The following is an 11,280-nucleotide window of genomic DNA, read 5'->3' on the forward strand; positions in this document are numbered from 1 at the left end:
ATCAACATTGGACTCAAATACTTCATGATATTTGTATGAATGGCATGTTTGTGACAACAGAATCAGATCAAAATGTCAAAGATATCATCTTGCAAATTAGACCCCATTTGTTTATCATTGAGTGATATAGCTGATGATGTTACCATAGAACTATCAAAAACAACTTTAAGAGCAGTTGTTGTACTATTCTCTTTTATTACAAACTGATGAGGCAGCTAATTTGTTTTATTTAATATTTCTTTTCTTTCATGGGATAGTAAGGATAGTAAAATTTCCATATGATTCAGTTTTAAGTATGTGCCTATGAACTCTATTTCTTGATGTTTTGGATTTCTTTCTAATCTATATTCATTGCTCAGAAATCTTTTTATGGACATCATTTTTTTAAAGAGCTTGAGCCAAAATTGAGTCAAGTTACAATTAAAGAAAAATGGCTATCAAGCACATGGTTATTAGATTCAAAAGACAAATCAAATGAATTCTAAACGAATTATTAAAGTAAACATGGTAATATACTAGCAAATCCATCATTCCCCGCCATAACCACTTAATAAGTCATATACTCAAGAATATGCATTAAAAAAGGCCAGAAATGTTTGAGAAGTGTAAACGAATGAAATGGCTAATACTTTGGAATGCATCTAGGGTTGTCATGTTAAGGAGAAGTTAGATGAGTCAAATGTTATTTTTATAAGGTGGGAAAAGTCAGAGCTGTATTCTTAGAGCTTGGCGACAGAAAGTGCTAGCTTAGTAAAATTGCCAAGGTGTTAATATTTCTATAGAGAAATGAGTTTGAAACTTTAGCTTAGTAAAATTGCCAAGGTGTTAATACTCTTATAGAGAAATTATTTTGAAACTTACAAACAATAGAAATTAATTTATTTCTGGCTAAAGGTCTGAAATGTACAGAGAAAGGAAGAAGATCTTCACTTGTGACAGGCAGTAGACAAGACTCTTGTTAATTAAAGGGAAAATAGCTAGAAGCTGCTGTATATTACAAAATATAAAATAATTACCTGTATAATTACAAAATTTAAAAATCCTTAAAATGAGAGACATCCAACATAATTCGCTTAGGCGGTTTAGAAAAATATCATAACCCTTTCAGTAACAAGATTAGACAGAGTATTTAATGCCTGCTTTTTTAAGACTGAAGTTAATAACTTGATTTGATAAAAGATTAGTATGAAGAATTTTTATAAGAAGCATGTTGATTATCTAGTCTATCTGTACAAATATTTTAATGTGTTGCATATGATTAATTATAGCTTTATTAATCATTTTTCTGAAAATGTTAAAAGTCCAGTTTGTTAATTTATTTGTAGTAAAATTAATGTTTTTTGTTTTGTCAAAAATTTTATTTTAATGTAGTTAACAATTTGAAAATCTAAATAGTCAACTATTTTTTGCAAGGAATTAGTTTCTAATTTGAATATATATGGAAATTCTCTACTTTTTCAAAATTATTAATGGTAAATAGATCATCGATATATCTGTATATATGAGCATAGTAAAGTTCACTCTTCTTGTTACAAAGATTTTTGAGTACTCAGATTCTTTGGTAAATAGAAAAAGATTGCACAGTCTAGTGGAGGTAAGTGCTGCCATTGGGATTCCCTTGACCTGTGAAAAAAGTTGATTTTCAATTTTAACAAAGTTATTAAAAACAGTGCATTTAAGGTATGTTTTCCATCTATTAAAGTCAATGATTGAAAGTTTCAAAGAAAAAAATGGGTTGGAAGATTAAGTAGGCTAGTGTGGATTCTTTCTAATGGTAGCGAAGTATATATAAATTCTCGAACACATAGCAGTTGATATTTTGTACTTCATTAATTTGTAAATTCTTAATTACAATGATGTTGTTATTGATAATCCAGCAGAAGTTATGTTCTGTGTTACAAGATCTACAATTTTTTTAAACTGTAGTGGAAAAAAAAAAAAAAAAAGTTAATATTTTTCTTGTAATTATTTGTGCTATTTGTAATGAATCTGAAGTTAATTAATATTTTATGGAACTTGGGTAGAGCATAAAGGTTGGCAAATCTGTTGTATCTTCAATAGAATTTTTTTTGTCTTTTATTAATTTTGTTGATAACTGGGACCTATATTGTATAAGAAGACAAGTATCTAATTTGAAAAGTTCTGTGTTAATTTTTTGTTTGTTGTAAATTTTTCAAATTAAGGTAAAGTTATAACTTGCTTTATCAATTTTAGTGACTGTAAAGTACTTTTAAAGTAGTAATACTAGAAAGTAACTGAGTCTAATTTAAATTGCTGCGAAATTTTATGTTACGAATTTGGATATGAATTTGTCTTCCATTTCAAAAAGATAGTAAGAGGTAAACAAAATAAAGAGCTTGCTTTCACTATAAGTTCATTGATGCTGTTTTCAGTGTCTTTGAAGAAAAACTTTTTGTTTGTTTATCTAACTGGTATGTAATTAGATCCAAAATTCATGAGTTTTTAAGCTGTGGGCCTTGAACGATATCCAAATTACCAGTAACTATGTGCTGGTGGTGAGAATCTATGTAAAGAATGAATTGTGGCTATTTGCAAAGACATTCTGCAGAATCATCTAGTTCATGGTTATTAGTAAGCAGACTGCTTAAAGTTCTTTGAAATTTAAATGCAACAAAAGGTCTGGTGTTAATCGCTGGGGGAAATTTTACATTTATTAAGAATCGTAGAGAAGTTGAATTTGTCAAATTTAAGATGCATATAACTAACTTTAAAGTAAGTTTTTCTTTGTGGATTATTTGTGTTAGAGAGTCTGAATTTACAAAAATCAGGAACTAAGTCTTTAAGGATCTGTGTACTGCAGTAGAAAGTAATTATTGAGAAGTAAAGGAAATTTATTATAACAGGCATGCAACCATATAAGAAGACTGTTATAAAAGTTGTTAGAATTAAATAATTTTTGAAAAGGTGCCTGTAATTTTGATAAATAAAGAGTGGGTAAAATTTTTTTTTATTGTTAAATCATCCATATGTAAAATATAAAAAATACGATGGCTTTGCTCTATGCGAACACGCAACCTCTAAGTGACTTTCCATAATTTTTTAGGATCTTCCCCCTTGAACAGTACCTTCCAGAATTCTCTAGTCTGTTACATAACAACTCGTATAAATAACGAGCTCATGCCATTTTGCGATGCAGAAGAAGCTTCCTCTCTGCTTGCGCTATGCACCTCGCTGCTGCTTATGCCATCTTTCCTTTGTTAGAAAAAGTTATAACGCAGAAAGTCAAAATTCATAGTACTTAGTTTAAATTACTATTGAATATGTAGTTTGGAGAAGTTAATCTGAAATCTGCCATTCGAATGGAATAAAGATGTGTAATTAAAAGATAAATCATTTTTTGTCATCATTGGATTCAACCTTACCACTCTGCTACAGAAATGCCTATATATATATATTTAGACTTCAAAGCTTCTAAAGAAACTTTTCGAATGAGTGAGTCTTGTCTCGGGTGAAACCATGAAGTTATTAGTATTAATTTTATATATTTGATCTCTATGAAACTGTATTGATTACAGTTATATCATTACAGTTGCCCATTATCATTACAGTCATGCATCATTATGCCATATATCATTACAGCTGCCCTTTAGCTAGTACATTATTTTCTGTTATCATATTACAGTTCTTTTCTCCTTTTCTCTGTGGTGTGCTTTGAAGAAAATGCTGGATAAAAAATTATTTTTTGATATAGCTGTAAAGATTATTATTTTGAGTAGAGGTTAATATTTTTAAAACGGAAAAAAACGTGGATGATATCTTTTTTGTTTGTGTGTATGAATATGCATTATTAATTTTGTTTTATTTACAGACTGTCAACGAATCAGCATCTTTGCGGGAAAGGATTGAATTTTTACAAGAAGCATCAGTAATGAAGTATGTATTTTGGTTGTTCATTTACATTTTTTAAATTTAGGTTCTAGCATTTACAGTTAGAATTGTTTTTAAAGATTAAAGAAAGAGGAGGTAATAAATTGGCTATCAGAATTGGACTATAGTAATATTTAATTTTTAGGTTTCTGTTAATACAAATGAAAACAAGCTCATATTTTGTCTAATTCACATGTGGATGGCTAGGTATCTGGCAGTCCAAATTCAAGAAAATATCTCAATATTCATTTTATGCTACACTGACTACCAATAAGTATTTGGACACCTGTGATAGAAAAGAAAAACTAACTTTATTCAAAATCAATAGTTGGTAGAGCCTCCACGAGAGGTAATTGCAGCCTGGACCCTCCGGGGCATACTTTCCACAAGTCTTTGTATGATAGCTAGTGGTATTTTCTTCCACTCGGCTTGGAGAAGACATAGAAGTTCCTTCACCGATTTTGCACGGGTAGTGCACCAATGAATTCGGCGATGCAACTCGTCCCAGAGGTTCTCAATAGGGTTCAGGTCTGGACTCTGGGCAGGCCTCATTCGATGAACTCCATTTTCACCATACCAAGCCTTGGTTAACGTCGAAACATGACAACTGGCATTGTCGTCCTGAAAGTAACAGGGGTCCAACCCGTAAAACTGCCACAACGTAGGAAGCACATTGTCATCCAAAATAGTTCAGTAGGCATCGTAGTTGAGCTTACCATGAATGGGGACCAAGGGACCCAGCCCATACCAGGAGAAACACCCCCAGACCATAATTCGACCTCCGCCGAACTTGGCTGTTGGCCCGATGCATTCTGGCAGGAGACATTCTCCAGGTAGACGCCAGACCCAGACTCTGCCATCCGAACGGTAAAGGGTGAACCTTGATTCGTCACTCCAAAGAACCCGTTTCCACTGATCTACGGTCCAATTTCGACGTGCTTTGCACCACATTAACCGAGCAGCGCAGTTGGACTTTGTGATCAAAGGCTTATGGGCAGCAGCACGACCATGAAAACCAAGCAGATGTGCTTCCTTATGGATAGTATTCATTGAAACAATAATCCTGGATGCCTGTTGAAACTCCTCACGGATGAGGGCCATCGGTTGGGTGCGGTTCTTCCGAATTTCTCTGGACAGCACTCGTCGGTCTCTATCTCCCAGTTTCGTTGGTCTGCCGACTCGGGGCACATTCCAACAATCACTGCTTACCTTCCACTTCTTAATCACATAGGCCACTGTCAATTTTGAGTACTGTCAATTTTGAGATCGCTAGATATGTCCCTTAAGGATCGGCCACATTTGTGATACCCGATAATTATACCTTTCTCGAAATCAGAGAGCTCCGAACTGCGAGGCATCTTGCATGCGACTAAAGCCGATGCTGTTTCCTACACGATATATACCGGCGGAGTCCGTGACGTACCTTAGGACCGCCGATATCGTCATTTGCATAGGTATCCAAATACTTATTGGTAGTCAGTGTATTATTTATGGTCATGTTGGCATCACATTTATTCTAAATTGAAGCTGAAAAACCATTCAGAAATATTATATAATATCACAATATTTTTTGTCTGGATTAGATTTTTATGCTGTCTTTTGTGTAATATGATGGCTGTGAACTTACTGAAATTTTTATTTATGTGTATTTCGTATACTAAATTTACAATTAAAGAAAGAATTAACTTATTGATTGGGTGGATTATAATCTATTAACCCATTAACAACCACCCTAACTTTCACTTGAAGGAAATGAATGAAAATCATATTAGAGTAATTACACTAGAGTACATATTAGAGTATTCATTGTATTAAAGTTATTAATTGTATAAATTGATGTATTGGAGTCTAAGAGAAAAAATATAATAATAATAAATATTTTTTTTTTATTGCACATACAATATGTTGTGAAAATGAATCATCGGTCAACTGGGAATCCATGGAAATCTTTGAAAAATTTTCTCTACAAAGGCACATTACATTTATTAGCAACAGTTATCATTTGACTATCATAAGTATTTGCATCTTTTTAGTCTAAAGGGGCTTTGTCTCTGAAGGACTATTGTTTTCGTTTTGCGATTTTGCTTTGGTTCACTATAAATGTCCGTTTCACTTTTCAAACTGTTGCCACCAAAATGTTAGAGCCCTGCATTATATTTGAAGAAATTAAATAATGAAAAATCTGCATAAATGTATGTATATTTCTCGCATTGTGATAAAACGATGGTACATAGAGCCATCGAATTTTGAATGACGTAATCCTACTGCAAATATGGGCATGTGGAAGCCCAAATTTGAAATTTGGAATTTGTTTTATTAACGATTTCATATTTTGTAAAACTTTGATGAATTTTTAATTAACAAACTCGAGGATTTCAAAGCGAGTACAGAAAACATTTTTATCTCCAGCGCGCAAAACTCTGTATCGGAAATTCTAAAGTTATACTCAATTTAAAACTATTTTGTGATATTGCTCTTGAACTTAATTTTATGTTTTAAATGCGAAGAACGTGATATTTAATAAATAAATGTAACACACAAAATGTTTTTAAAAAAAACCCTTTGGACGTAATTTAAAATATAAAACCATTAAGTACTTTTTTTTTTTTTTTTTGATTTTTTCCTCAATAATGTGATTTGTAGGATCCTTTCTCGTTTTACTTAAGGGTAATTCTGAGAAAAGATGGTTGGCTAACACAATGAATATGAAGATGAAGGCTGCAAATTTTTAGAGTATTCTTTCTTACCTTGTTATCAGCAATGCCAGTGCTGTACTTCTTTGAAAATATAACCAGAGATTTTTGGGGTCTAGAGCAAGTGAAAGTTAGGGTGGTTGTTAATATTATAAAATTTCCATGCATTCTATATACAGTGTAACAAAATTGTCCAGAGAGTCAATGCTACCCATATATTTGTTCTAATTCTGGATAAGTTTAGTTTTCAGATATGGATTTCTTTTCTTGAGTATATTTTTGTTATTGAAGTCATATCAGTTGTATCAAAGTTAGTTGCCATAGTTACTACAGAATTGTCATTCCACTGAACTACTGTTATATCATGCTTCTTATCCAATCTGAAGTCATATGTTCAGCATTCTTTTATTATCACTTTGTTTACAGGCATAATAGAACAATTTCCAAATCTGTTCTCACAAATAGTTACAGTGGCAAGAAATCACAGTGAATTTAATTCTGACAATAACGTGTGACATAAAAAAGTTGTGAAAATAATATACGCAATGATTTGAAAAAAGTTCCACCACGCTTAAACAATGTGTTACAGCATCTCCACCTAATCAAAAATCAGTTGATTTCTTTGCAGATCTTACAGGATGTATATTAGAATGATGGACTTTTCAGAGGAACACAGACATCAAACTTTGTACCCAAAATGAACAGGTTTTCCTTTGAAAAACATGTTACATGAATATCTACCAAAATAAGATGTCATTTTTCCATATGTGTTGAAAAAAACCTCATACTGCATTAAATTGGCATTTACTATATTTTAAGAGATACAGATATTAGACAAGTTTTTCATTTTTATCCAATGCATTATTTTCAGCTAAATGCAAGTTCTGCTTAACATTAGTTTATGTAGAACATATCATTGCTGTGCATAGTAATGGATGGCTGACATCTTCAGCAAGTGACCAGTTAAGTCTTTGAGGAAGACAGAGAAAGCCACCATAAAGCAGAAAGCCTGTCAAGCACTTCAACATAGAAACAGAAAAAAAAAAAAAAATGTTTATTTTTCTGTTTTCACTTTCTTGGGTAATTTGTTCCAAAAGATTCTGTAAAAAATACATCTGTGGACTCTAGATCATGCAGCTTTATTAAAATTACCTCCCCCTTTTTTTAAACCTTTTTTTATGAATTTCATACATTTTAATATTTTTTAGACAAAAAAAAACTCGATTTCACCTGATGCATTGTTTGGCATCACCTAGCATATCTCATCAACGCGTTCCTTATCAGTCACAACACCTGGGTCTGGGGACTCAACCTTTTTATCTCTAGCATGCAGAACTGTGTATCAGAAATTCTAAAGATATGCTCATTTTTTAATTATTTTGCGACATTGTTGAACTTAATTTTATGTTTTAAGTGCAAAGAACATGATGTTTAATAAATAAAAGTAACACACAAAACGTTAAAAAAAAATGGCCCATTGAACTTAATTTAAAATCTGAAATCTTCTTTTTTTTTTTTTCTTTTTTTTCTTTTTTTTTTTTTTTTTTAAGGTATTGCATATTTTTTAGTATTTTCTTAATCTGAGCTCTTTTATTCAGACACAAACTTTATGCTTCTTTAATTAGTGGCTTTCTTATGAGTAGTTAAATTAGTAAATTTGAATAATTCTTCAAGTTTATAAACACTTAATATAATATCTGAATTGTATAATTTTTCCTTTTGAAGGCTGCATTTTAGTGTGTTGTTTGCAGTTATTTTGCATAATTTATCTTATTTTTTATGTTAGTTTTCAAAAATTGCTGTTGTGGTAAATCAACACATTTTTTTCCCTCTTGCGTTATTAAAATTTTTTGTTTTAATGCATTTAGATATATTTTATGTATTTTGGTTATTTGCTTTTAAGTGAATGGAAAAGTAATTAATTAAACGATAGTTTAATATTTGTTTCTTGAAATGCTGCATTACTCTTTCAGAGCTTTTAACTGTCACCATGTAGTAAAACTGCTTGGAGTTGTTTCTAAAGGTCATCCTACATTGGTTGTTATGGAACTGATGGGCAAAGGAGATTTAAAGGCATATCTCCGTTCTCGCCGTCCAGACAATGAAGTAAGAACTGAGTACTGATAAACTGATGTGTAACATTGAATACTGATAATTGAACTATTTAAATTTTCTAATAAATAATTTAAAGCAATATTTCTCAAACTTTTTTGTTGCCTATATGTGCTACTATTTTTCATTAATGATCCAGTTAAAATATTTGTGGCTTATTGGTATATTAAAAAAATGTTAATGTTCGAATATTTTTTATATATAAGTGACAAAAGTGCATACGAAAACATGGAACAAGAAAAACTTATAATGGGAACTTTGTTTCTTGTTAACTAGAACTTTCAGGCTTTCAAAAAAAGATGACAACTTTATTCTTAAATCTGGACATCTAATCAGTTTTTATATTTATTTGAAAGAAAAAAAAAGTGTTTAAAAGGCAATTTCATATTTTCAAAGTTGTAACAAATGGAATTAGATATTTTGGATAGATATTTTTGAAAGGTGTCTTTAAGTACTGTATCATGAGCCAGTTCAATTATGGATTCAATATCTGAATCTAATAATCCAATAACTTCATCTCTAGTTCTATATTATATAGTTAGAAAGGGTTTCTTATCCATGTTTGTTGCTATGAATTGGAGAAAAACACTATTTCAGATTTGTCTGCAGTCTTGTTAAGATTTTTCTTGATAGAAACTGAAATTTCATCAGGTGTGGAACTGATATTGTATTACCTTTTGTGCTTCAGGTCGCATCCTAAAAACATTAAAAGTTCTCGTTTCCATGCAGAGAAACTCAGCTTTTTCATTGCAGCTTTCATCTTTTCTTGTACTTTAAATACAGTTACATTCTTTACTTGTAACAAAGATTTAATTTATTTAAAAAGTAAAAATATCACAAAGGTATGATAATTTCATCAACCAATTAGCATCACAATCTTTAAATCCAAACATCGCATCTTTATCTATAGGGAGATGTTGGTTTAAAAACATTAAAGCATCTCTTATTTCAAAATGTTTCTTCAAAAAATTCCCTGTGGATAAAGGCCAGTTTACATCTGCCAGATCTGTCTCTGATAGATTGTTTACACCAATCAAAGTGGACTGACAACTCGCCTCTGTTTGTTTACAAAATGGATACCCACGTGGCAGTTGCAGCAAAGAATATGCATTGAATATACATATATGTTCTTTGGCTGCAGTGCTTGAAGTCTGTGAAGCAGTTTCAAACAAATTAATTTCTGCTCTTGGGAGAAGAAAAGGAAATGGGTACGTGACTGAGTAGCTTGCCGTTATGAATTAGGAGTATCAAATCAACTATTAAATGAATTTCGGGATGAGGATGTCCAAAGTTACAAAAACGTTATTGTATATCAGATAAAAAACTTAAAATATATTCTGTAAATGAAATTGAAATTTATTCACTTTCAAAATATATTCATTAATTGATTTAAAAGAAATTCAGTTTGTTGAGGAAAGTTAAAAGTCAATCGATTTAAAAGAAACTCAGTTTATTGAGGTAAGTTATTTAGTCAATTGTGGTTATTGAAATTCAAATTAACAAAGTTTCTCTACTATACACAATTGTTTATTTATACCTAATTAATCATTTACAAAATAATGTAAAAGTAATAATGTGTTTTATTATTTATTTATAGAAAGAATATATTTATTCATCCAGAATCCACAAAATCGGTAGCTCTCTGTGCATGTAATTAATTATGCAGAGTTCTACTGGAACTGTGTTATTTCTAGAGAAGAATGCAAAATTAACACATGGAATATTTATTAACCTTTTGAGGCCGAGGCTTTGGTAGCAGTAAAAGCTGCCAAAGGACGGGGAATCTTGAACCGAATGCTTTCCCCCCTTTAAGAAATCACCTCCTGTTTGCAACAAAGATTCTTGTGTGTAGTTTAATGGATTCTCAGAGGGGTGCACCTATGTCGCAAAAGGAAGACCTTTGAAAGAGATAAGTTGTTAAAACCCCAGGGACGTCAAGTTTGACATTTCACCCCACTTTTCAGTCTGGAAAATGGGGGAAAAAGACATGGCCACTAAAGTGGACAACCCCATCTTTTCAAAAGAGGACTCTATGGCCACTATAATGGCCATCCTGTCTTCAAAAGTTTAAAAGGTACCATTAATACGACAGAAGTAAACTGTGTAATATCTACCTAATTATTCAGAAACTCCTAAATAAATAAGAAGTAGCAAAAAACTTGGGAGCATTGCATATATTATCACAGGTAAAAGAATATATATATTATGACTTAGCTCAAACAGGAAGATATTTATCGCAGATTGTTACTTTTGGATCCTACTGAAATTGTTTTTCTGGACAACACACAAAGTGATATCAACAAAATTAATAATGATTAAATATAGTGATTCTACTTTACTTTTAAAATTCTAAAATGGATAGTTTAAGAAGATTAGAATTCATCTAGCATAATTTGTATAAACCTTAATACAACTTAAGTATTACTTGCACTCAGTGTTTCACATCCAAGCTGAATTGTAACAAATTATAGCCCAGAATGTTTTTATACAAAGTAACAAATTTAAATATCCCCAATAAAACAGATCTACATATTTTTTCATAATTTCATTTTTAATTTTATAGTTTATATCATATATTATTGCATCC

The 11,280-nt window shown here is 31.3% G+C and overlaps 1 protein-coding gene across 4 annotated transcripts in view; it reads left to right on the forward strand.

Moving 5' to 3' along the window:
* The window catches only part of LOC118200281 (insulin-like peptide receptor), a 529,147-nt gene that overhangs the window by 496,894 nt on the left and 20,973 nt on the right, over positions 1–11,280 (forward strand). For all 4 annotated transcript variants that reach the window (XM_085818478.1, XM_085818480.1, XM_085818477.1 and 1 more), the window contains 2 exons: positions 3,830–3,894; positions 8,555–8,687. In XM_085818478.1, the coding sequence (XP_085674604.1) occupies positions 3,830–3,894; positions 8,555–8,687 (198 nt within the window). The remainder of the gene's footprint in view (positions 1–3,829; positions 3,895–8,554; positions 8,688–11,280) is intronic.

Source organism: Stegodyphus dumicola, chromosome 6 (assembly GCF_044657685.1).
Source record: "Stegodyphus dumicola isolate Sdum_Otavi_A_Nest chromosome 6, ASM4465768v1".
In the NCBI taxonomy this organism is placed as follows: domain Eukaryota; kingdom Metazoa; phylum Arthropoda; class Arachnida; order Araneae; family Eresidae; genus Stegodyphus; species Stegodyphus dumicola.